The sequence below is a fragment of the Zea mays genome, chromosome 10, assembly GCF_902167145.1.
Source record: "Zea mays cultivar B73 chromosome 10, Zm-B73-REFERENCE-NAM-5.0, whole genome shotgun sequence".
Classification (NCBI taxonomy): domain Eukaryota; kingdom Viridiplantae; phylum Streptophyta; class Magnoliopsida; order Poales; family Poaceae; genus Zea; species Zea mays.
The window spans coordinates 150720960-150746724 of NC_050105.1; the positions used below are offsets into that span (position 1 = coordinate 150720960).

A 25765-nucleotide genomic window follows, 5' to 3' on the forward strand; every position below is an offset into this window, starting at 1 on the left:
ATCACTGCCAAAGTTTACCGGTTTTGATTAGCAGTAGACCGGCTTTCAGTCAACGACGCAAAAACGAAATGACGTGTAGCCAGATCCAGGTTCAGATGCAAACTGTGTACGGACCTGGACAGTGCGAAGGAGTTGCGGGGCAAGTGAATTAAATGAAAACAAAGGCTACAGCGTGGAGGTATGCAGATTATAAAGAGTAATAGTCGTCGCATCACATCACATAACGACGAAAGAGAAGACGATGAGTGAAATACACGAGCTGAATCTAAACAAACCAGCAGGGGCTTTTTCCGTCAAACAGAACAGACAGCGAGGGTGAGAGAGAGGGGAGCACAACCGCGGATACATTAAAAAACATTAAAATGGGACTAGGCTAGCTCACCAATTTTATGTCTATATTTAAATAAATAACAATGAATCTAGACATATGTAAAAGACATACACTGAGTATGATATGAATCTGGTAAAATACTAAAACGACTAATATTTTGGGACGGAGCCAGTATCAAATAATAGCGGTTGATCAATAACAAGACTAACTGGGCAAACCACTGCTTTATCCAAGCAAGCAAGCTGCAGGCGCTATGTGGAACCAACATGAATCAGGAAAAGAGCAACAAGCTACTTGCTCTGTAAGATGTTGACAACCTCTTGAATGTCTTCAACACATGCAGTAGAACCTGCTACATAAGTTATTGGTTACCGCCTTACTGGCATATAAATACATGGCATAACTATACACGAGAGAACATAATTAATTAATTATACACGGGAGAACTGAAGAGGGAAAGTGGGAACTGGCAGTACTCTTCTCCAGCGCTTATGGCTTGCTGTCTCTCGATCTCTTCGTGTTCCAAGCCTGTTGATCTACCAAGCTCCTAATCTCAGTCCTTCTCTGATTTGCATCTATTATTTTCTGGTGCAAAACCGGTATTGCCTTCACAAGATCTGCAGGTTCAGCACGGTAACTAGGTTGGATGCAAACAGAATTTATATATGAGTAGAAGCCTTATCCAAATTAAGGCTCCAAATGAACTTTTATTACTTGTGTCATGTTCTGTAACGATTTTGAGGTTTTACATGAAATATAAGACTAGAGGACATCAAATGAAAAGAAGTGACAGAATCTGCAATTTTTATACCAGTTCTTTACTTTCTTGCTAAAGCTAACACATGGGAGCAGAAAACTGCAATGGCCCTTTTTTTCTCAAGATGTAAACTCCTTCCAGTTTGCAGTGTGCAAATATTTAACGTTTTGGAGAACGGTCTCCAAAGCTTAGCTTTGACTACTATTTTCAAACAGAATATAGCTGAACATCCTAACAAATTTATGCTTTTATAAACTAAAAACTTAAAAATTATTTGTAATCATTGTTTTCAAGTCGTACGACTTGCTGGCCGTTCTGGCTGACTAATCGCAATTAGTCGGACGACTTGGGCGATTAATCACGATTGGTCAGAACCAACCTGGACGATTAATCACGACTAACCGTGATTAATCAGTTGACTTGAAAATAGTGTTTGTAATCAAAGTTTTAAAAGTTTGACTCAAACCGTGTTCAATGCATCAAGTATTTGCAAAGTAGAGAGGGTATGTCTCAGTGCTCTATGGCAAATAAAGAACTTGGTTTTTAACATTTCATAGTCTCCATAAACATTGAACCAACAGTAGCATTAAAGAATTGCAATGCAGTATCAGATCGTCAAACAATGCATTAAATCAAATCTTTAACACAAAGGCCTAAGGTTTTCATAGCAGAACATCATTTCACCAAGGTCCAGAACTAGTCGTGACGAACAATTCAGGAGCTTGGAGCACTGATCAGGTTGCTAAGACAGTTAACTCCCTAATTCTCTGCTGTATATAATGATTTCCCAATTTTATCCAAGCAAATAAAAAGGAGAAACAATAATATCACTCGCCATCAAACGTTAAAAATGTAGCGTTGGTGTCAATACTAAAATTGTAGCATTGGTGAACCACATAAAACTTTATCAATTTTCACCAGAAATACTGGATAGAACTGATAAAGTTAATAAAGATTGATCAGATGATGACAAGATGTACCCTTCTCAGCATCCCTTTTTTGTATTCAACTACTAAATAGTGCATACTATGTCGTACCTTTCAAATTTCCCTGCACCATTTCTTCTTCAAACAACTTTTCTATCTCAGAGACAGAAGAATCAAGTCTTCTTTTGAACGTAGCTTGCCTTTCCAGTGAGGACAACTCTCTTTCAAGGTTTTCAGATTCCTTGTTAGCCTGATGAAAAGTAAGAAACACAGGCACATTTTACAAAAAAAATCTAGATATATTACAATCATTACAACTAAGGTGCTTACACTTCCAAACTTTCTCCTCAAAGAGTCAAGTTCCAAATCCAAATCTGAATCCGAAATCCCATCTTTTTGTGATTCATTTGCACAAGAACTATCCTGAAGAAAAGAAGATTATATACATACTCATTTACATTACGATAACAATATCTTCGTTTTTATGTCTGTACAAGAGTGTGTGGGCATCTGTAACTAAATGTTTACTGTTTACATCAATAAAGAAGCACCAGATTTCTAAATTATGAATCTTCATGAACACAAATGAAACTTCTCCACAGTATGAACGTAACTTAAGCATGCTGGATTCAAATCCTTAACATTAGGATGAGGCACGTACATCATCAGCGGCCACAAAACCTTCAGGTACATCGAAGCAATGTCGATAGCAGAATTTCTCCCAGTTGGTCATTCTCTTATCCAGTCGATCCTTTACAACATGGTGAATAGCATTTAATCCCTGTAGAGAAAACATAGAGACGCTTCTACTTATCATAACGCTCCAGCTGGTCCCAAAAAAATAAAGGAAGAACTTGCAGCATAATAAATGTTCTGAGACGCTTCTTAGATAGAAGAGATGATGTGATAATAAACGGCAGCATAAGTTAAACAAATTAACTGCCAAATGTACGAAAACATGTTATGGAGCTTGCAATACACATGTACAAGTGTACAACCGGACTAAGACATTCGAAGCACCAAATAATCTAAGTGCAATGCCATGGTTGGAAGCTTAGTACACTGTAGGCCCCAAGGCACATGATGAAGTCATGCATTTGAGTTTTCTGTTTCTGCAGCGTAATGCTCTGCAAACAGGTAGAAACCGAAACGTGCATAGCACTTAGCGAATCAGCTAATGGTCTCCGCTACATAAGGAACATGGAGGGAATCTGATGGCATGGGGGAGGAATATTGAATTCAGGTACAGTGCAGAGCAACTTCCATGCTTTGTTTTAACCATATTCTGGAACTTCATTCACTATCCATGCACGGTTAGAATCTGGTGGGGAAGAAGTTTATTGGGTAAGGTATTCGGATATTTGTCCCAGTTTAATTTTCCCAGATGATTAGAGGGGATGGAATTAACTAGCAAGGAACATGAATTAGAATTTGTAACGGCAGACAACTAACTATTCATGCGTGTATCCAACCCACGAATTCAACGAATCTGTCACTTACCCGCTGGAGATCCGTGGCCTTCTCTGCAGCCGTGGCGGCGCCGACGACACCTGGCGCGGCTGCTGCCCTGGAGAAGAAAAGCAACGGAAAAAAAAAGTTAACAAACCTGCAGGTCGGCGGCGAAGTAGGGGAGAGAGTTCGGCTAAACAGAACCCAGGGAAAAAAAGGCAGAGTCTAGGGGCTCGAAGGAGAGCGATGTTGAGGGAACGTAACTGGAGACAGTACTCGAAGGCCTCGGCGCTGATGTCGGCTATGATGCCGTGGACCTCGTTGACGAAAAGCTGCGGGCTCAGCCCCAGCGCCGCCGCCGCGGCCGCGCTCTCGTCGCCGTCTTCCATCGCCCGCTTCTTCTTCCGACTCTTCAGAGGTCTTGGGGTGTGGGGACTGCCGACTGCCGGGTGGGGAATGGGGATGGCCCGTCGACTTCGTCGGACGCCGGCACCCCGATTGAGGTTGAGGGTTGGTTTTCAAATTTTGCGCTCGGCCAGTGTTTGAGAAACTGCTGTGTCTATGAGCATGCTTGTTTCCAATTTTCCGCTAAAGTTTATCACAGTATAAGGTGGTGTTTTAATGCAATAGACATAATAATCAGTGGCTAGTTGAAACATCTAAACACTCTATCTAATAGTTCGGTTATTAGTTATTTTTGGTAAATTAGTTAGTTTTTTAGTAAATTAGTTAATCGTTACATAGTTATTTGTTAGCTAGCTAATTTCACTAACAAATTTTAGTCAACTAATTATTAGCTCTAATACATTTAACACGCCTAAACTTTTGCTAATTTTCAGTATGTATTTAAGTGTTGTTTGGATATAATGTGTCCTTTGAAATTCGGTTTTTTAAGTAAAAAACACTTAGAATTTGTTTAGTTAGTCCGATCCAGAGGGAGAATGGATCCAATCCCCTTCTAGATCTAGATCGGTCTAACTAAACAAGCCCTTAAGAAATTGCATAATACAATCATGAGGCACTAGAGTACTAAACTATAAATACAGTTAAGAGACAATGTGTATAGAGATTCGTGTTGAGACAGACTATTCGTGAAGAGTCTGTCGGTTTTTTTTCAACTAGCATCCTAGAGTAGGGGTGAAAACGGGTCGGGTATACCCGCCGGGTATCGGATACGGATAGTGTAAATACCCGTTTTTTTGATACGGATTCAGGTATTTTTATATTCGAGATGGATATGAGTAATAACCAGATAGTACAGCTTCGAGTTCGGGTCGGATACAGAGCGAGTACTACCCGGTAAATACTCGGATATTCGGGTTGGATACGGGTACCCGTAATTCGGGTACCCGTTTTTTCTTTTTCTGCATAATAATATAGTTATAAAATCATAACTTTTACATATGAAATCGGATGAAGATAAAGTTTATACGAAAATTGTAGAGCTCGAAGAGATCTACAACTTTGTAGTACATCACATTTTTGTTTAAACGTATCTTTAGGCAAAATAATTGAATTAATGTCTAAATTTATATCAAATTAATAGACTTTATCATTTTCATGTGGAGACTTAAGATTATCTCTATGTGGGAACTTAGAATTATCTTTCTATAAATATTTATTAATATTGGTAACTTATTTGCAATTTTCGGTCGACGCTACAATATTTTTATGAATTTAATTGTATTTTGATGATTTTCTACAACAAGAAATTAATAATACACCAAATAGCCTAAAAAATTCATGAATTTTCACGGGGACACAACATATATCCACATATAGTTCTCAAAAACATTTGGACTATAAAATCCACAATATGTTGGTGTTTCTTCCATTCCACTCCCACTTATTGCGTGAGTTACACGTGAAATCATTTTATGTATCGAAGTTTCAACATAATTAATATTTCACTTATCATTTTTATGTGGAGACTTGAGGTTTTATTTGAATAGAATGTTTATTTGTTTTGGTAAGCTTTTTGTAATTTTGGGTCAAAAAAGTTGCTAAAGTTTATCTCTTGAGATTGAAACAGGGCCTAACTTTCTAGCACGATGTACATGGAGGGTTTTATTTGAATAGAATGTTTATTTGTTTTGGTAAGCTTTTTGTAATTTTAGGTCAAAAAAGTTGCTAAAGTTTATCTCTGGAGATTGAAACGGGGCCTAACTTTCTAGCACGATGTACATGGAGGGAAGAATCTCTAACGTAGGAAGCACCAATTTCTACAGTCGATGTGCGTTAAATTATGCATAGGCTCGATCGGTTCCAAGTGGATTAGAGGGATTGATAAAAACTAAATCCCCTTCTATTCAATTTTATTTAATTTTGAATAAAAGAGGATCTAATCTCCTCCAATCCACTCCTAACCGAACAAGGCTAAATAAGAGTTTAAAATCTTAGTTGTCGGCTCTATAATTATAATAATCTAATCAACATGACATATTCTTCACATTTTGGCAGGTGCATTTCTAGCAAGCAATTGAAAAGCGAACACGCCGTGGTGAAATGGTGTTAGCAAATGGAATGTTAAATACATTTATCTATGATCATTCACAAGTGTATGTTTTGAACATTTCCACCTGTCACGTTTTGAACATTTTCCTCCTAAGAGACGTTGGCACCCAACGACACTCAGAGACAACAAATCATCCCCTGTATTCACACGCAAACGAGGGCATTCAGGCAACATGTTCCATGAGTTTTTCAACCCAACATGTCATCGGTGTTCCCCTGGTTTAGAGGATCTGCCACTCTTCTCCTGCCTCGCCAGAGGCGTCAAGGTCGTAGTCCTCGTTGGCCATGCTACTGCCAGAACAACAGCACAGCCCATCATCCTGTTTATACATTTGCTTCGATGGCTGGACTGACTGCATGACAGTAAAGAGTGGCGCTCCATTGGCTTTCTCTGCCAACTCAGATGCCCGAGAACAGAAATCATCGAAATCGTCTGCGTAAAAAGATGCAAATAGGAAACATAGGGATTAGAGCTTGAAAAAACCAACTGGATGGCATCTGAGAAACTACAACGGCTCACCTTTGTCGCGACAGTAAAAACCAATGGCTAGGGATGGGTCTATTTGTTCTAGAGCCAAATCTCGGACAACACTACAAGTGCAGGCACACATGAATCAGAGCCCATCATTTGGGCATGCATAGAGTGAATATGCAGTTCCATTCATCAGATTTCATTCCACAACAGCACACATACCTGCAGTGGTACGAGGAAGTGTCCGCCTCCAAGTTATCCGGTGCAATATCAACCGCCTGACACATAGAGAACATTCCATTCCAGTATTACTACCATTACTTTACTACTAAAAACCATGCATCCTGGCAATGCAATGCTCCATTATCTGTGTTTTCGTAGTGATAAAAAATGGAACTGCAAGCAAACAAGAGTGCACAAATAGAAAGACAGTAGTATGTATACACAAGCATAATTATGTCTAATGAAAATGGCAAGGGATACAAATGGCTCATAGGCTTAGCATGTCCCCTGCTATTTGGGATACAAAAATTTTGCTCTATGATCCAGAATATGGAAACCTTGCTGATTTGAGATGGTAATTGCAAAGTTAAACAACATTTTACAGTGCTCACAAATACCATGTCGTCTTTAACTACCGACATAGTTTCGGCATGCCTTGACCAGAATCTTCAGCTGCGACCCCACTAGCAGCCCAACCTAACAAAATTTTGAGACTCACAACAGAAATAACCAGATTCTAGTGACCTATAGACTAGGAATTGCTGCAGGTTAGACATGCCACTGTTGTCTTTGAATGAGAGAATGGAACTCAGTTCAAACTTGAAACTTGAAAGGTACCAAATTATATCCATGATCTTAGATAACAACTAATGACATTCACATACATGAAAGAACATACTTTATCGAATTTGATACTTCTTAAGTATGGTGCAAACTTAAGTTAAAAGGTAGGAATACACAGCATTTTCTGAAATTGATGCATCTGCATGCTAATTAAATACAAATTGTATGCAGGTTTACCATCTGAACGTCATGGGGATCTAGGTAGAGAGCCCTATCTTCTTGTACCCCAGCAATGTATGTTGACGTCCCAGGTTTTCCACCTAAAATGCCCAAGCTTTGTGGGAACTTAAACGTCTCCTTTAGTAATGGGATGTACCTGATAGAAAGGAAACATGCAGTGGTTAATTGCATATCCATAAACCAACACAAACATTAATTGTTATAGGGCATCTTTATTCATTGATATGATGTCTGCATGGATAGGTTGGTTTGCAACTTTAGAATAACCATCTATAAATATACTAACCCATCATGTTGGACTACAATACCACAGTATTAGCCATTTTTACAAGATAGTTCCCAGCCTCCCAGGCCATGTCACTGTAAGTTTTGTAGTGTATAGGTAGGTAAGCCTACCTTAGGATGACTCTTAAATTCTGATAGCCTAGCATGGATCCATATGCAGCCCCTAGAGCATGAAAATTTAGCTAATTACCTTGGATTAATTTTGTCAAGGCCAAGAACCAGAGGAATCAACAAAAGAATAGGTGACCATGTACATTGTCCTTTATTGAAATTGGAGCAAAGCTGAGCAGCAACATCAATACAAAAAACTGGAGCTCCACCTCTTTCACCATCTTCATCACCCGAAACGACATATAGCGCCATAGGGAAATTTTCCTTCCCATCGACAGCATCAGCTTGCTCTCTATTTGTGCGGATAAGGGTCTGCCATGCCCGGCACATAGCATATGGACCCACCCATGATCCAGCAGCCAGACCATAATTCCTTCCAGCTTGAAGTAAATTGTGAATAGAGAAAGCACAAGCTTCAGAGTCACCAAATAGGTGTAAGACCCGTATATAATCTGGGTCGTATGGCTGCATATGAACATTTGGTCATTATAAGCAACCCTACATTAAGAATTAAAAGAACTCCATCATCTACTATAACTGAGCCGATGTTCCTCATTTTTCTTTGCACAGGTCACAGGTGAACCTCTGGTACAGACCAGAATAGCCAATTCATATATCTCTCACCTTCTCTGATGGCTTTCTCCAAGATCTTCCAAGATGGTGAAAAATCAGTGCCTGCAAAATTTTGCCATATAGCTTGCCTGTTACAGCTTACAATTGCAGTGGAATCCTGGTCAATGAAGGGCCACTTCCAGAGGTCCGAAGGTTTACCTGAGCAACCAGCATCTGACTACTTCTAACCATGCATCCCCAGTTCACATCACTAGTGAGCTTGGAACCAGGTATTGCATCAAACCCTGGGACAATAAGCATGTCAATACTTAGCTTCTAGGCACCCGTGCACACGAAAACAAGTTTTCACCACAAGCGCAGTCCTGCAAAGCTTAACCTTTCCGGTAAGTGATCCATATCCTGGAAGAGAAATCTTCCAGAAACGCAGCATGGCCGCTGTCAGAATCCGAGCCGCCAGACTCCTCTTCCTCGGGCGACACCCTGTAGCATTTACCAAGGAACCACACGTCACCGGAGGTCAGGACCCTGGCGCAGCCCAGAAGACGCCACATGGAGCCGCTGCCCACGAACCTCCTCAGAATCCTGGACCAAGCATAGGACCCCGAGGGCGGCTTTGTCGAGCTGGCGTCGCACGGCGTCGAGGAGACCTGCTGCTGCCCCTCGAATATGGCGAGAGGGGGCGCGAAGACGCCGGACAGGACAGATGCCTTGGGCTGCCTGGAGCCGCCGTCTTCCTCGCGCTCGGAGCCAGAGGAGGAAGAGGCAACGACGGCGGCAGCTGGGGCGGCGTCCTCGCACGGTGAATCGCGTGGCGGCGCAGGTGGTGCTTCTCCCCTCTCAGGCGAGGTCGTCATCAGCTAACGCCGCATGGGTGCGAAGGACACACCCACCCACCCACGATGTCCTAGCGAAGCAACGAAATCAGTATCTGCACAGAGCTAATGTAGGCAAGAGGGAGTCCTGTGTTTTCGCGCCACATGGCGAGACGAGAAGTTTGGCTCGTGGCAATTTGGCAAACTAAGGCGTAATCCTTAATGACTACTACTACTACACGCTAGCACCTAGCAGCATGGAAAGAAACTTGCGATTGGGGTGACACGGGTTAGAAGCAACCCCGCGCGGGTAAGTAAGCGGCTAAAAGCGCCGTGCCCGACTATTATTTGACCTCATCTCGCCGAGGACTGGATCGCCGGAGGGTAGGCAAGAGGGAGCACAGGATCGAAGCAATCCCAGAGGGCGGCGGCGGGAAGAAGGGAAGCGGCGAGAGAAACAGAGAGAGAGAGGGAGGGGTCGGCTTGCTTACCCTCCGGCGATCCAGTCCTCGGCGAGATGAGGTCGCGGCGAGGGATCGGGGCGCACGGCGGGAGGTGAGGGGGAGGTGGCGTAGGCCGCGTGGAGGCGGCGGAAGAGCCGAAGAAAAGAAGAGGGGGGAGGGAGGGAGGGAGGGATGGAGACGTACGGGTGCATCGAGCTGGGCTTGAGTGCTTGCTTGACTAGACCCAGTGGAATTCCCGAGTTGGTGGGCTTTCTGCAACGTATGGGCCCTCGATGGGGCCCACGTGTCATAAGAATCACTTGGAGTGCGGCCGCGACGGCGTCAAGCGTGCAAGTGCCGAACTTGCACAGCACGGGCACGTCAAAAATCAGCGGTGTCTCGTTTTCCGGGTTGCCGGGCTGGGCAGCTGAGCTGAGCTGAGCTGATTGCACGGCACGACGACGCTGCTCCGAGACGTGCCTTCCACGCCCAAGCAACAAAAGAGTTGGCCAGATGGGATTTCCATCCTTGTCTCCCCGACGGGCGGGCGACGGCGGAAGGCAGCGGAGACTGGAAATCGCATCTGGCCCATCAGATGCTTTTTGCAGTATATATATATATATATAGATGGGCCTGGCCCGTGCAATCGCCCAAGCCTGTATACTCCTCCTGGTCGGTCGCGGTCCTATGGCTGTGTACTAGTTCATCAAGAAAGTTGTACGCAAAGCATCGAAACAGTTTCACCGGTGAAAATGAGTAATAAATACTACTTACTAGTGGTATATCATTGAAAGAACATGCAATGCAAGCAATCAAACCTCGCGTTATTCTGAAGGAACTTGCATGGCATGAAGCTGGACATGTGCCACAAGTAGCAGTCCAGCTCAACCCAAGCAAAGCAGACAACAAAGAGCAAGAGAGAAGAAAGCCGCCATCATAAATTATTCGCATATATACCACCATGTATTGGTCAAATAATAAATAAATAAATATACTAACAGCCAGTACTGCTAGACGTCGTGCAATTGACAACTAATAATAATAATAATAATCCTTTTCCCCCTTCAAGATCTACGTACCAACCATGGCTGCTGGCTCGCAATCAAAACCACATCACATGTGTGATGCAGACTGGCAGTGCATGATTGATGATCCAGAGCTGCCAAGCTGGGGCCGGCGACAGCATAGCACAGGGGAAAGTGCCATGATTTCTCTCTCCATATATATCATATCACACTTGCGCCCGTTTGGTTGCCAAAACCAAAAGCAGAGGGGAAAGTGCCGTCAGCTCTGACTCTCGGGCACTTGGCTGACGACCCGTTCTCTCTTTGCAACTGCAACTGCAACGCACCAAGAAACTGCCGGCGATCGATCGGGGCAAGGAGATAAACATGGTGCACGGGAAGCTGGAGGTCCTCCTCGTCTCCGCCAAGGGACTCGAGGACACCGATTTCCTCAGTAAACCTCTCTTCCCTCTCTCTCTCTCTCTCGCTGTCTCGCATAGCTTCCTCCTCCTGCGGCCTACTGAAACCAAGCTCTGGATTTTGACTAATTAACCTGCCTGGACCGTCAAATAAAGAGCATCAGCTGGATCGGTGCGTGATCTTCTGGCTCTAGTAGCTAGTGTACTAGTTGTATGCCGCAGCGATGGAAAATTCCAGCATGCAGTTTCTCGATCCTTATCGCGCGCTACTCGATCGGTAGCCATCATCGATCGATCTTCTGATGCAAATGCAAATGCTCATCAGATAACATGGACCCCTTCGTGATCCTTACCTGCCGCACCCAAGAGCAGAAAAGCAGCGTCGCAAATGGTACGTACCGTACGTACGTATAGGAGCACTTGTTTTTTTTTTTCTCTTTTCATTCGTTCGTTCACAAGAATCCCCATCTTATGCTGTCGATCTGCAATACGTACAGGAGCAGGAAGCGAGCCCGAATGGAACGAGACCTTCGTCTTCACCGTCTCCGACGACACCCCGCAGCTGCACCTCAAGATCATGGACAGCGACCTCACCAACGACGATTTCGTCGGCGAAGCAACGTAACTCATCACTACTCAACAACGACGATTAATTTAGTTGTGAAATGAAATGATCCATATTAATCTTCTTCCGAACTGCATGCGTGCGTTTTCAGCATCCCCCTGGAGGCCGTGTTTCAGGAAGGCAGCCTTCCCCCGGCGGTTCACCCGGTCGTCAAGGAGGAGAAGTACTGCGGAGAGGTCAAGCTCGCGCTCACCTTCACTCCAGCAGCGGTACGTACTCAACATTTCTTGCCAGCTGCAACAGCCAAGCAAGCGTTCCAGTATATGCCACAAATTGAATCTCAGTCACAGTGCATGCATGCGACTCTAATCGATCTGATCTTCTCCAGGAAACTCGCCGCCCTGATGACAACGAGGAGGGGCCGCCTTACAGCAGCTGGAGTTGATCTATCTGCCATGGGATGCATGCATCATATATATCCACCAAGAGAAGAGAGGATAATTAATTAATCTACTCAAGAGAAGAATCAGTGTTGCTGTTATGCGACCCTCTATCTATCTATATATATGTGCTTAATTTGTCATGAACGACTGCCAATATAAAATAAACTATTCAGAGTTGTTTGCACGTAACTCCGACTCGATGGATTTTGCACTAAATTCCTCAGATCAAGGATGCTTAACTCAACAAATAAGTACCAAGTATATATGGCCAACATTTCTCTCAAAGTAATAAGCCAGCAGGCGACGCATTCACGCACATCAACAGCTTACTAGTAACAACACATCTCAGATATACTAACATAATAACATTTACTCCTTTCATTTCGTTTTAGTTGTCACCGCTAGTGCAAAACAAAATGAGTCATAATAGTTGTCGCTCTAGTTGAAGGAAAAAATAAACTACCATTTTTGTCCCTTACGGTAGGTGTTTAATGTTGGATTAATGTGGGCTTGGCCCAAATTAATATTCAATAATAGTCAATGCTAATGGCCCACTTTAATGCTATGGTGTACTAATTATTTAGTACCATATTGGAAGTTCAAAGGACAAATCAATCAACTTAAATAGGTGGATCATTGGTGCATCTATTGAGAAGTTGAGAAAAGGATGAAGTACTGCCACACGCGCGCGCGCGCCGCCGCCGCCGCCGCCGGCCGGGCCCGTGGCCGTGGCTCGTGGTAGATCGGACCTTGGTCCGAATATTCCTTTCAAACGGTCGTCAGTTTCCAGCTCTAATGCGCGACCGTTTCTGTCCTTCTCCCTTCTTCTGACCGCCTATAAGAATGGAGAGGGAGACCGCCTATAAGAATGGAGAGGGAGGGCTCTTCCAGTAACGCGAATCATCTCACGCGAATTGCAAACAACACATTCCCGTCCCATCTTCTGCGAGCACAGAGAGTGGGAGAGTGATCTGTTTGTCCAGCTGCTTCGTTCGACGTCTTCCCGAGTTGACGCGTCCTGCTGCTCTTCTTCCCGGCGACCGGCGACCGTTCGAGGGACTGCACAGCGTACATCTTCCTGCACCGACTTCGTACGGCTACATCGAACAAACACACGAGATGTCTCGTGTGAATGGAGCCACTGGTGCCTTGAGCATCGGTCCCTCCGCTGGGTACACTCTGTTCTTCGTATTTGTGCATGTTTCATTGCTGTTTACTGCTTATGCGAGTAGTTATACACACATGCACATACATGTCATCACATATATCGCACTGATTTTCTGGATTAAATTAAAACTAAAAATGCCTGACTTTCTAACATTCCAAAAATCTGATATTAGGCATTTTTCTGTTAGTGGTTTTGCTGCTGCGTTAAAACCAAGTGAACCTTTTGATGGGACGTTTTACAAAAGATGGCGTAGTAAGATGATACTGTGGTTGACCGCAATGAACTGCTATCACGCCGCACAGGGGAAACCCGAACAGTTCACTCCTGAAGAGGAGAGAATGTTCGACGTTGCCGATAACCTGTTTCGAGGCGCCGTGATTGGCGCTCTTGCCAACAAGTATGTTGATTCTTATCTAACGTGCACATCTGCAAAAGAGTTATGGGATGCATTAGATGAGAAGTTTGGTGTTTCTGATGCTGGTAGCGAGCTGTACATCATGGAGCAGCTATTTGACTATAAGATGGTGGAAAACCGTCCTGTAGTTGAACAGGCTCATGAAATACAGGCACTGGCTAAAGAACTCGAACAATTCCCATGTGTCTTGCCTGACAAGTTCGTGGCCGGTGGTATTATCGCTAAACTGCCACCTTCTTGGACGGACTTTGCTACCACTCTAAAACATAAGAGACAAGAGTTTAGCGTGACTGAGCTTATTGGTTCTCTTGATGTTGAGGAGAGGGCGAGAGCAAAAGACACTCGTGGAAAAGGAGTTGAGACTTCTAGTGCCAATATGGTACAAAAGAAGAACTCCAATGCATCACATAATAATAAAAAGAAGAACAAGCAACAGAATGCCACGAAGCCCAAGCAGGCAGCCTCGTTCAAAAAGAAGAACAAAGGAGCTGGTTGCTTTGTTTGTGGGAGTACTGATCATTGGGCAAGCGCTTGTCCAGACCGCAAATTTAAGCAAGAGAAAAAACCAGCTCAAGAGAAGAAAACAGTAAACATGGTTGTTAGCGAGACTGCAGAAGGAACATCGGGGTATGGTAATCTTTTACCTACTGTTCTTTCAGTGTGTCAATCCCCTGAGTGGTGGGCTGATACCGGTGCTAATATTCATGTGTGTGCTGATATTTCTTTATTTTCTTCTTATCAGTGCAAAGGGACTGGAGCCTTGCTGATGGGGAACGGATCACATGCGCGTGTTCTTGGTGTTGGTACAGTCATTCTGAAGTTTACTTCGGGAAAGACGGTGCTATTGAAGAACGTGCAGCATGTCCCCTCCATCAAAAAGAATCTAGTTAGTGGCTCTCAATTGTGTCGAGATGGCTACAAAATTGTCTTTGAGTCTAATAAATGTATACTGTCTAAGTATGGAACGTTTGTTGGAAAAGGCTATGACAGCGGAGGCTTGTTCCGCTTATCTTTGCATGATGCGTGTAATAAGTCTGTGAACAATGTTGTTTCGAATGAGTCGTATATTTGGCATTCACGACTTTGTCATATCAATTTTGGTTGTGTCTCGCGGTTAGCAGATTTAAATTTAATCCCGAAATTTGATTTAGTCAAAGGTTCTAAGTGCCAGGTGTGCGTGCAATCTAAGCAACCTCGCAAGCCTCACAAGGCTGCAGAGGCGAGGAATTTGGCACCACTAGACTTAATACATTCCGATTTATGTGAGATGAACGGAATATTGACTAAAGGAGGCAAGCGATATTTTATTACTTTTATCGATGACTCTACTAGAATTTGTTATGTGTATCTCTTAAAATCAAAAGATGAAGCTTTGCATTATTTTAAGACCTACAAAGCTGAAGTTGAAAATCAACTCGAGAGGAAAATTAAACGGTTAAGGTCTGATCGTGGTGGAGAATATTTTTCGGGTGATTTTTCTGATTTTTGTGTGGAACATGGTATTATTCATGAGAGGACACCGCCATACTCACCACAATCCAATGGGGTTGCTGAAAGAAAGAACCGTACTCTAACTGATTTGGTTAACGCCATGTTAGAGACTTCAGGGCTATCTAAGGAATGGTGGGGTGAGGCGATCTTGACGGCGTGTCATGTCCTGAATAAAGTTCCCACAAAGAACAAAGAAATCACACCATTCGAGGAATGGGAAAAGAAGAAATTAAATATCTCCTATTTGCGCACCTGGGGTTGTTTGGCTAAAGTGAATGTGCCAATTAACAAGAAGCGCAAATTAGGACCGAAAACTGTTGATTGTGTTTTCCTTGGATATGCTTTCCACAGCATTGGATATAGGTTTTTAATTATAAACTCTGGAGTACCGGACATGTTGGTTGGTACAATTATGGAGTCCAGAGATGCTACGTTTTTTGAGGACGAATTTCCCATGAAAGCTACACATGATACGTCTAATGATGAACCAACGATACCCCATGAGCATTTTATTCCGGTAGAACACACTGAGGAATCCCATATACATAATCATGTGGAAAATGACAATGTATCAACTCGAAAGAGTAAGAGACCAAGGATTGCAAAGTCCTTTGGTGATGATTACATTGTATATCTTGTGGATGACACACCAAGTACCATTGAAGAGGCATATTCCTCTCCTGATGCTGACTTTTGGAAGGAAGCAATAAGGAGTGAGATGGATTCTATTATGTCTAATGCAACTTGGGAGGTAGTTGAGCGTCCTTATGGGTGTAAGCCCATTGGAAGTAAATGGGTGTTCAAGAAAAAACTTAGGCCTGATGGTACTATTGAAAGGTACAAGGCGAGGCTTGTAATTAAAGGCTATTCACAGAAGGAAGGTGAGGATTTCTTTGATACTTATTCACCTGTGGCTCGATTGACCACAATTCGTGTGCTACTTTCTTTGGCTGCCTCTCATGGTCTACTTGTCCATCAAATGGATGTTAAGACAGCATTCCTAAATGGAGAGCTAGATGAGGAAATTTACATGGAGCAGCCAGCTGGGTTTGTAGCAAACGGTCAAGAAGGCATGGTGTGTAAATTATTGAAATCTTTATATGGCCTAAAACAAGCACCTAAGCAATGGCATGAAAAGTTCGATAGAACTTTGACATCTGCCGGTTTTGTTGTGAACGAAGCAGACAAGTGTGTATACTATCGGTATGGTGGGGGCGAGGGAGTAATTTTATGCCTATATGTTGATGACATTATAATCTTGGGGACGAGTCTTGATGTGATTAAAGAGACAAAAGACTTTCTGTCTAATAATTTTGAAATGAAAGATTTGGGAGAAGCTGATGTTATTCTTAACATTAAGCTACTGAGAGAAGGCATTGGTGGGATCACACTTGTGCAATCCCACTATGTGGAAAAGGTTTTGAGTCGCTTTGGTTTTAGCGAATGTGAACCTGCTCCAACGCCTTATGATCCTAGTAAGCTATTAAAGAAAAATCGAAGGATAGCTAGGGATCAATTGAGATATTCCCAAATAATTGGTTCACTCATGTATTTAGCTAGCGCTACGAGGCCTGACATCTCATTTGCTGTGAGCAAACTTAGTCGATTTGTTTCAAATCCGGGATGATCACTGGCGTGCTCTTGAGAGAGTTTTGCGCTATCTAAAGGGTACTATGAGTTTAGGCATCCATTATACCGGGTACCCAACAGTGCTGGAGGGTTATTGTGATGCAAACTGGATATATGATGCTGATGAGATATATGCCACAAGTGGATATGTGTTTTCACTTGGAGGTGGTGCTGTTTCATGGAAGTCTTGCAAGCAGACCATCTTAACGAGGTCGACTATGGAAGCAGAACTCACAGCATTAGATACCGCTTCAGTTGAGGCTGAGTGGCTTCGTGAACTCCTTATGGATTTACCGGTGGTTGAAAAACCTGTGCCGGCTATTTCCATGAACTGTGATAATCAGACTGTGATAATTAAGATAAACAGTTCTAAGGATAATATGAAGTCGACAAGGCACATAAAGAGGCGTTTGAAATCTGTCAGGAAATTGAGAAACTCCGGAGTAATAGCGTTGGATTATGTCCATACGTCTAAAAATCTGGCAGATCAATTTACTAAGGGGCTATCACGTAGTGTGATAGATAGTGCATCAAGTGAGATGGGCATGAGACCCACCTAAAGTTTATCATAGTGGTAACCTGTTCTATGTGATCGGAGATCCCGTGAATTAGAATGGTGAAACAAGCTAGTGGTAGATTGAGAGGAAAGACCCTTAATAAGGCTCATTTCAGATGCATATCTTTCCTTACTGTAAGGTAGGTTGGTGTTTACACCTTAATATGTTCCAAGTGGCTTTGTGAAGCAAAGATGTTGTCCTACAGAACATCTTTAGAGGAACATACCTATATGGGTTAACTGCTAGTCACAGTTTATGAGATCTGGGTGGTTTCTAGATACCCATGAAAGGCTATGGAGTTTGACTTATATGCTCCAACCAGAGGGGATGCGTTCAGCAATCTAGTACTGGTAAAGAGTTTAGATGAAACTCATTCCACGCAAAACTGGCAATTCAAGGCCTAGTCCATTGTGCAGTTTATGGTCAAGTGTAGTCTAAGTTCTAGGTGGATGTTCAACTTAACAGTCTCCATCGAAACACCAGTATATCAAACGTTTGAGATGATGAGAGCTTTTTTGTGTGACTTAGCATTTGGTGGGGATTGTTGGATTAATGTGGGCTTGGCCCAAATTAATATTCAATAATAGTCAATGCTAATGGCCCACTTTAATGCTATAGTGTACTAATTATTTAGTACCATATTGGAAGTTCAAAGGACAAATCAATCAACTTAAATAGGTGGACCATTGGTGCATCTATTGAGAAGTTGAGAAAAGGATGAAGGACTGCCACACGCGCGCGCGCCGCCGCCGCCGCCGGCCGGGCCGTGGCTCGTGGCTCGTCGGACCTTGGTCCGAATATTCCTTTCAAACGGTTGCGCATTTTGCCTGGAGTGATGACCGTCATGATAACCGTCCGTTTCCTGTCTTATGGCTAGTTACTGTCGTCAGTTTCCAGCTCTAATGCGCGACCGTTTCTGTCCGTTGTCCTTCTCCCTTCTTCTGACCGCCTATAAGAATGGAGAGGGAGGGCTCTTCCAGTAACGCGAATCATCTCACGCGAATTGCAAACAACACATTCTCGTCCCATCTTCTGCGAGCACAGAGAGTGGGAGAGCAGGCCTCCGAAATCACCGACCGCAGAGATACACTTGCACGGGTGTGCGGGCGATCAGATTTTTGGGGAGCGTCTTCGCGACTGCTCGCGTGATCTGTTTGTCCAGCTGCTTCGTTCGACGTCTTCCCGAGTTGACGCGTCCTGCTGCTCTTCTTCCCGGCGACCGGCGACCGTTCGAGGGACTGCACAGCGTACATCTTCCTGCACCGACTTCGTACGGCTACATCGAACAAACACACGAGATGTCTCGTGTGAATGGAGCCACTGGTGCCTTGAGCATCGGTCCCTCCGCTGGGTACACTCCGTTCTTCGTATTTGTGCATGTTTCATTACTGTTTACTGCTTATGCGAGTAGTTATACACACATGCACATACATGTCATCACATATATCGCACTGATTTTCTGGATTAAATTAAAACTAAAAATGCCTAACTTTCTAACATTTAACAGCCGGAGCATTATATGCACAAGGTTGAACCAAATGCGGAGGCCTAAGCTGAGGCGTATAGGAGGGCAAAATCGCCTATGTGTCAATTCATAGGTTCCTTAATCTGTACGAAGCTATAAAAAACGTCTTGTAAAACGAAATGGAGGGAATACTTTATTATTAAAGCCGAACGAAAACGAGCCTATCCACGTCACCCTAAAAAATAAAAGTCGTCCCTGTTTCCTCTGTCCTGTTCCCCACACTCTTGTTCTAGAGAAAGGTTTGTTCTCTTTTTTCCCATGTTGCAAACAGATCCAGTTTCTTGTGATGGTCTTATCAGTTCGTCCTCACGAATCGCATGCGCTCATTTTTTTATTCCTTATTCGTGTTCTACAGTGGCGGATCTAGGATTTGACCACTGGGTATGCGATACAAAAAATGTCTTATGCAATTCGATAAAACTACGATAACAAATCTTAATACAAATTGTTCAAATGAAATACTATACCATGTGCATATATATATATACCATGTATATACTATATGTATATATACCATGTGCATGTGACACTGGTTTTGCAGGGTATGCCGATGCATACCTGGCATACCCTGTGGATCCGCCACTGGTGTTCTAGACTTCTTCACCATGTTGCAAAAAAAGTTTGTTCTCTTTCTTCCACTCCATATTTCTAACAGATCCAGTTGTTGCCGCCAATCCGGACGCCAATCACTGCTTTGAGAACCGGTGGCGCTGCTCTCTGTACAGGCGCGGATGTTTCACGGCCAGGGGCCGGACGATCCGCGACCTGACACATGACTCGGGTTTCCTGCCTGACGGGTCGGACGGTCCGCGGTCCACGTATGCGCAGGGGCGACGGAGTTCGCCGACGGCGCCTGAATCTCGCTCCTGGGAGGGACCCCGTCGGGGAAGAGAGATCCTAGGTGTTGTCTAGAGTCGGCAGGTCACTTTAGACACCTCTAATCGATGTAGAGTCGAAGAGAAGCGAAGAATTTGGAGATTGGGAGGCTAAACTAGAACTAAACTAAAACTACTCATAATGCCTAAAATAGAAATGAGAGATAAATTGTTTATTGATTCGATTGATGATCATTAATCGGTCGTATTTCTCTATATTTATAGAGGAGGGGGCTGAATCTGTTACAAACAAATATCTCGGGTTAATTCCGTGAATTTAGCCAACAACTGTAGCAAGAAACTCGAAACCCTAACTGACTCTATGATGTTCCATGAGCCCTAAGAATATGTTTGGTTGGATATACAAGGAGAGATGGAAGGGGATGGCAGAACAATTTTTGGTGGCGATGTAGTCTCAAAAAATCGAGGAGTTTTCATCTCATGCAATTTTGACATCAAACGAAACACATCATGGTTCAAGACAGAATCTCAGTGCTAAAATTGAAAGCAGCCAATACAGGGTTCTAAAGTTGGAAAGAGTAGCTTTTGGTGTCTCATGTTTGTAAATAACTCCTTCCTCCCATCTGATCTGAAACAATGCGCATCCTTTGCCCCCCTTTTGATGAGAAAAATACGAACCCTAAAATCTCAGCTCCACAAGGGTCCCCGTCCACAATGGCCACCGGCGGCGGCGCGAACGAGACGGCCGTCGGCGCCGGGGAGGAGAACGCGAGCGCTTCCAGGATCCCCACCCGCAGGTTCTTCGTGGCGCTGCACGTGGGCGCCGGCTTCCACGCTCCGGCGAACGAGAAGGCGTACCGCAGGGCCATGAAGCGCGCCTGCCTAGCCGCTGCGGCCGTTCTCCGCGAGGTCCGTTCAGGCGGTCACTGAGCGTTTACCATTTTATGGCCCACTATCTCCCTCCTTGTCATGGCTTGGTAAGTTGGTATGGCGTGGCGCTTGGATTTTAGCCGCTGATCGGAATTGTCGAGTGCGTAGGGTACAATTGGGATCGGGAGATTGGGGTACACTGTCCATTTGCGTCAGTGAGACGTGGTGCATTATAAACTGAGCCGACCATGACCTACTTGTTTTCAGTCCTATAAATTTGGGGTTTCTGGGTGACTAATTTTATTACCGTAGCTTCAGGAGATTGTTGCTGTTCAAAGGATAACTTCAGGTTGTGCTGGACCATTCACGTTTGCACCATGAGCACTGGGACAGTACGATGTGTCGATGTGATATTTTGATCATGTGGAAATGCAATCTTCAGATCCGTCCTTGTAGATTCTGTTTTCAGTAGTTGGTTCCTGATGATGTTTTGTACATTTACAGGGCACTGGCACAAGCCTGGACGCCGTTGCTGCTGCCATTCAAGTTTTGGAGGTTAGTGCTATTGCTATATGACCTACTGTAGCTTTACTCTTGTAGTATCTATGTATAAATAATTTTGAAAAACATTGGTATGAAGATATATTTTGTGCAAATAAATGAAACAGGTATGTGATACGTGCTGTTTCATATTTCAAGATGTTTTTCCTAATCTCTGCACGCTATAGTTTAACTACAGTTAAGGTTTAGTGGTATATTATGAGAAAATGTTTGCTTGTTCAAAGCTAAAGGTATCTGAATCTGTGTGTTCTCGGATCTGACTAACTAGGATGATCCCGTCACAAATGCTGGTCGTGGTTCAAATTTGACTGAGAGTGGTCACGTGGAATGCGATGCAAGCATCATGGATGGAAGTACTGGTTCTTTTGGAGCTGTTGGAGCTATTAGAGGTACTTGTAATTTGGAGCATGGAAGTTGATAACTAAGCAGTATGAATGTAAATTAGTACTAAATGCTAATATGTTTGTCCTGTGAACTTTTACTCCTGTTCTGACCATATTTTCTGCTTCTTGTAGATCAGATGTAAAGAATCCAATCCAAGTCGCTTTGCACTTGGCAAAGGAACAAATGGCGGGACCGTCATTGCTTGGTCGGATACCCCCCATGTAATCATGAAAACCGAGCATCTTCTCCATTTTTTGCCTGCTCAAAAATGTTTTTCTCCATGTAAATTCTTGTCCACATAAAACTCTAGAGTGGCACAGGTGAACATTGTTCATCTGTGCCACTCAACTAATTGATAGTGCCATGTTATTCAGTGTTACATGAATTGCATCTCATCTTGTAATGCAAGCTGTTGCTTTTATCCATTGAACCAGTTACATACAAAGTTCCCTTTACAATGTCATCTCAGGCTGTAAACTGATCAATGTGCAATGTACCATTGCCACTCTTTCTCCATGTTCTATGTATGCCGATATAAGCAGCACTCATTTATGTTCATTCTATTAATTTGCTACTATCCTACTCACCATCTTGTCTCTATATCTGAATACCGAATTATTCCTTGTTATAGGTTTCTGGTTGGTGAGGGAGCATATCAATGGGCAAAATCTAAAGGAATGGACCTAGTTGAATCTACATCGGAGGCTAATAGTGTGAGTCCCTTCTTGTTTTTTTGTTCTCTAATGCAATCATTCATTCCTGATTGACTGGAACATTTATCTTCTCAAACAGTGGTTGGTGACTGAGAATGCAAGAGCGCAGTGGGTGAAATACACATCATTGCTTGTTAATACCAAAAAATCACTATATCATAGTACTGGTTCTGGTTCAGAACATCATTCAGTTCAATTGGAAGCACAAGGTTACCTCCATGTTTACTTGCTACTTATCTTATTCAATTCGAGTCACACTTTAAAGTTTTAGTAATCTGTATGGCACTTCCACCTTCTGTAAGTTGAAATATCATCTGGAACTTAACTGAACTTGAATATTTAACTTTATTTCCATAGCATGATGATATTGAATGACTGTTGTCTAGTTTGAGCACTTGGTCCTACACTGTGCTTCTATTTTATTAGTTGCCAGATTGTATTCTGCTAGGTATTTACTTTTGTTCATTATCTTGTAATTTCATTTTCTCTCCAGCAATATTCAAGCTGTTCTTCTTGAAATACAATTTTGATTGGTTTATTGTGAACTAGTCATGCAACATATTGGTTTCCCCCATATAATTCAAAGACTGTTTATGGATGAAGTGGAGTGTTGGAGTAGGGCTGGTGCAAAGCAACTTGAGAGCCTTGGTCTCCCGGCTGCCTTTAATAGGGTCAGGGCTATTTCTAGCGCCTAGTGCTGTGACAGCTGAGGTCGTCCTATTGCAGCATGAGATGAGGATAGAGTTCCCTGTCTGTATTGAGGTTCTGGTCTAGTGTGTTATTTTGCCTTGTTCGGGCATTGTATTGTGGTCCACTTTGGACCTTTCTCTCTCTTATTATAATGATGTGCAGCTCTCCTGCGCGTGCGAGAAAAAAACATATTGGTTTACTGCTTTTCACAAGGTCTCTCAGAAGATCATATATATACAATTGCCATCTTTTTCATGGACACAATCACACAATGTCCAACAGATATCAGCAGTGGTTGGTCTGAGTTCAGTTGGACATTTATTAATTATCCTAACACATTAATTTATTTCAGTACTCAAATTTTTAGTTATTCTGACCAGTCTTAGGAATGTGGTACTGATGTTACATTCTTGCACTTGTTTTGTGCTATGATAGTGATAGTGATTTTTGGACTGTCTTTTCAGCAACTAAAAGGATTCCTGCTCCACCTGTCCACCTAACCTGTGTCCATTTCATTGTAGGAACTGAATCTGAGAATATTGCTGATGCAAAGAACATATTTACAGAGTCATTCATGGGAGACAATACAGATCACATAACGGATACTGTTGGGGTTATTTGTGTAGATAGCTACGGAAATGTAGCATCAGGTGCATCTAGTGGTGGTATTGCCCTGAAGGTCTGTTGGCCACTGTTCTCATAAATTCGTGTTCAATGTCTCTTAGAAATGATTAGTTAATGTTATATTGTTTTGGATGGGTGTGTGTTTCTCATGAACTTTATGTTACTCTAGCAGTAGCATAGACATCCCATTGAACTGTTGGTGCTAAGAAAGCAGGCTGATGTCATAGCACTTGGCAGGTAGATGGCCGGGTTGGGTTAGCAGCTATGTTTGGCTCTGGGTGCTGGGCCTCGTCCAAAGGACCCTTTGGTACACCATTCGTAGTTGCTTGTTGTGCAACTGGAGCTGGAGAACACTTGATTAGAGGATTTGCTGCCCGTGAAAGTTGCATCTCATCGTCGTTGTATGGTCATTTCTTTTTTCCTTTTTCCTTTCCTTTCCTTTTTGGCCTTTTTAAATTTGATCAGTATGTGGGCAGTACTAAACAACTACATTGTTTTTCAGCAAATATCCCCTTATCTAAGTCTGGATATTTGTGTATATATTGTCAGGTCACAATCTGGTCCTGCTTCTGCGTGCACTAAAGTTCTCCGCTCTGTGGTTCAAAGCAGCAGCAAGATGTCTCATGATACAGGCGCTGGGTTGTTGCTAGTTCAGGCTGATGTTGTAAAGGTGGGTATTTGCAATCCCATCTGCTTAGATATTGGATAATAAGCCCCTCCGCTGTGAGCTGAACCATGCATCTTTTGGTAGGGAGGGGATTTGTCTGAACTGGAAGCCGCTGAGCTGGTTGCTGCCTATTCCTCCCCATCGTTTGGTGTTGGTTATTTCGGAAGCAATATGAATAATCCTAAGGTAGTACTAGGTGATTTACGCTCTTTATTGTGTGGAGATTGTTGTTATTTTGTCTATTTGAACCAATGATTCTATGCACCTTTGTGTTTTGCAGGTTGTGGTGCTTAAAGCACCGGAAGGGCCATGCAAAACGACGGTCAACCAGTTCGCTACCTGCGTGAAGTTTGATAGAGAATCATCTGAACAATGAAGACGACTCAGTTCATGCAAAAGCACATGTAATATTTTACATTATGATGAATCCTTGAAATGTTTTTTTGGATTGTTTGAACACATTTGAATTTGTAGAAAATTCGAGAAGAAACAATTATTTTTAGATGAAATCTATGAATTTTTATATAGGTAAAAGAAATAAACATAAATAGATAGAATGATGGAAAATCGATAGCATGCAAATCAGCTAGTAGCACACCTCTGACTATAGTCCAAGTTCAACGTTTTCCTTCTCAAGAGGTCTCGCTTGTTATTATGTTGAAAATACGTGAACGTTAAAATGTACATATATGAGTGTTTTATATGTACTATGATTTAATTCAAAACATAATAAGTAAACAACTGAATAGCTTGTCCGTTTTAGTTCAAAAAAACAAACCGACAAACACTTGATAAGGTATTTAAACCACAAAACTAGTATCTTCAAACTTTTGGAAGTTTTGTGAAAAAAATCTTATAGTAAATTAGGACACTAGAAAACCAACTAATTTTTGGAGCTCATGGAAAATATCTCTAGAAGTTATAAAAGTAGATTTAGTAGTTCTAGAAAAATGAAAAAGGATATAGAAAACTAGAGAAAGAAAATCACGGAACATACATACTAAAACAATTTAGGGTCTATTTGTTTCGAATTATAATCTGCACAGATTATATAATCCAACTTATTTTGAACTAGGTGTTAGTTCAAAATAAGTTGGTGTTAGAGTACCCGCCTAGGGTTTTAGGGTTAGCCCCTTGTAATCACTGTCACACTCTTATATAATGTGTCAGGCCTAATATATATATATATATATATATATATATATATATATATATATATATATATATATATATATATATATATATATATATATATGGCGATGGTAATGGAAGCCCTGGGCTTCCATTAGTACCAGGAAGCTCCATTAGTACCAGGAAGCTCCAGCCAGTTCGCTACCTGCGTGAAGTTTGATAGAGAATCATCTGAACAATGAAGACGACTCAGTTCATGCAAAAGCACATGTAATATTTTACATTATGATGAATCCTTGAAATGTTTTTTTGGATTGTTTGAACACATTTGAATTTGTAGAAAATTCGAGAAGAAACAATTATTTTTAGATGAA

At 42.6% G+C, this 25765-nt stretch overlaps 4 protein-coding genes across 15 annotated transcripts; 2 read left to right on the forward strand and 2 right to left on the reverse strand.

Moving 5' to 3' along the window:
- Window positions 1-343: 343 nt before the first annotated feature.
- LOC103642204 (uncharacterized) lies at window positions 344-4048 on the reverse strand. 5 transcript variants are annotated; one of them, XR_560716.4, is made up of 7 exons: window positions 3728-4048; window positions 3515-3581; window positions 2676-2795; window positions 2345-2437; window positions 2126-2264; window positions 769-948; window positions 344-680 (listed from the first exon to the last, which is right to left on the reverse strand). XR_560716.4 is itself a non-coding variant. In XM_008665516.4 (7 exons), exons 1-6 carry the CDS (start codon window positions 3850-3852, stop codon window positions 821-823), a joined length of 672 nt encoding a protein of 223 aa, XP_008663738.1. In that variant the 5' UTR covers window positions 3853-4048; the 3' UTR covers window positions 344-680; window positions 808-820. The 5 variants fall into 5 exon arrangements, 3 of the variants coding, with proteins under 3 accessions (XP_008663738.1, XP_035819096.1, NP_001288442.2); XM_008665516.4 differs by having other exon boundaries at window positions 808-948; XR_560715.4 differs by having other exon boundaries at window positions 375-683.
- A 1913-nt stretch (window positions 4049-5961) lies between these two features.
- LOC100240691 (uncharacterized) lies at window positions 5962-10488 on the reverse strand. 6 transcript variants are annotated; one of them, XM_035962938.1, is made up of 10 exons: window positions 9904-10488; window positions 9015-9348; window positions 8821-8924; window positions 8643-8728; window positions 8496-8546; window positions 7951-8336; window positions 7473-7611; window positions 6672-6727; window positions 6498-6568; window positions 5962-6410 (listed from the first exon to the last, which is right to left on the reverse strand). In XM_035962938.1, exons 2-10 carry the CDS (start codon window positions 9296-9298, stop codon window positions 6199-6201), a joined length of 1389 nt encoding a protein of 462 aa, XP_035818831.1. In that variant the 5' UTR covers window positions 9299-9348; window positions 9904-10488; the 3' UTR covers window positions 5962-6198. The 6 variants fall into 6 exon arrangements, with proteins under 6 accessions (XP_035818831.1, XP_035818830.1, XP_035818832.1 ...); NM_001144017.2 differs by lacking the exon at window positions 9904-10488 and adding an exon at window positions 9748-9864 and having other exon boundaries at window positions 5977-6410; XM_035962937.1 differs by having other exon boundaries at window positions 8821-9348.
- A 482-nt stretch (window positions 10489-10970) lies between these two features.
- Window positions 10971-12317, forward strand: LOC542763 (uncharacterized). The gene is given in 5 exon segments (NM_001112271.1): window positions 10971-11157; window positions 11448-11513; window positions 11620-11743; window positions 11839-11956; window positions 12076-12317. Coding segments are annotated over 5 exon segments (432 nt in total). The 5' UTR covers window positions 10971-11090; the 3' UTR covers window positions 12133-12317.
- Window positions 12318-20217: 7900 nt separating this feature from the next.
- LOC103642205 (putative threonine aspartase) lies at window positions 20218-24785 on the forward strand. 3 transcript variants are annotated; one of them, XR_002265501.2, is made up of 11 exons: window positions 20218-20660; window positions 21126-21176; window positions 21451-21571; window positions 21703-21787; window positions 22198-22279; window positions 22359-22488; window positions 23491-23648; window positions 23831-23999; window positions 24143-24263; window positions 24345-24446; window positions 24541-24785. XR_002265501.2 is itself a non-coding variant. In NM_001146910.1 (11 exons), the coding sequence occupies exons 1-11, from the start codon at window positions 20466-20468 to the stop codon at window positions 24634-24636; spliced, it is 1305 nt and encodes a 434-aa protein (NP_001140382.1). In that variant the 5' UTR covers window positions 20407-20465; the 3' UTR covers window positions 24637-24766. The 3 variants fall into 3 exon arrangements, 2 of the variants coding, with proteins under 2 accessions (NP_001140382.1, XP_020400826.1); NM_001146910.1 differs by having other exon boundaries at window positions 20407-20660; window positions 23831-23994; window positions 24541-24766; XM_020545237.1 differs by lacking the exon at window positions 20218-20660 and adding an exon at window positions 20681-20728 and having other exon boundaries at window positions 23831-23994.
- The last annotated feature ends 980 nt before the right edge of the window (window positions 24786-25765 follow it).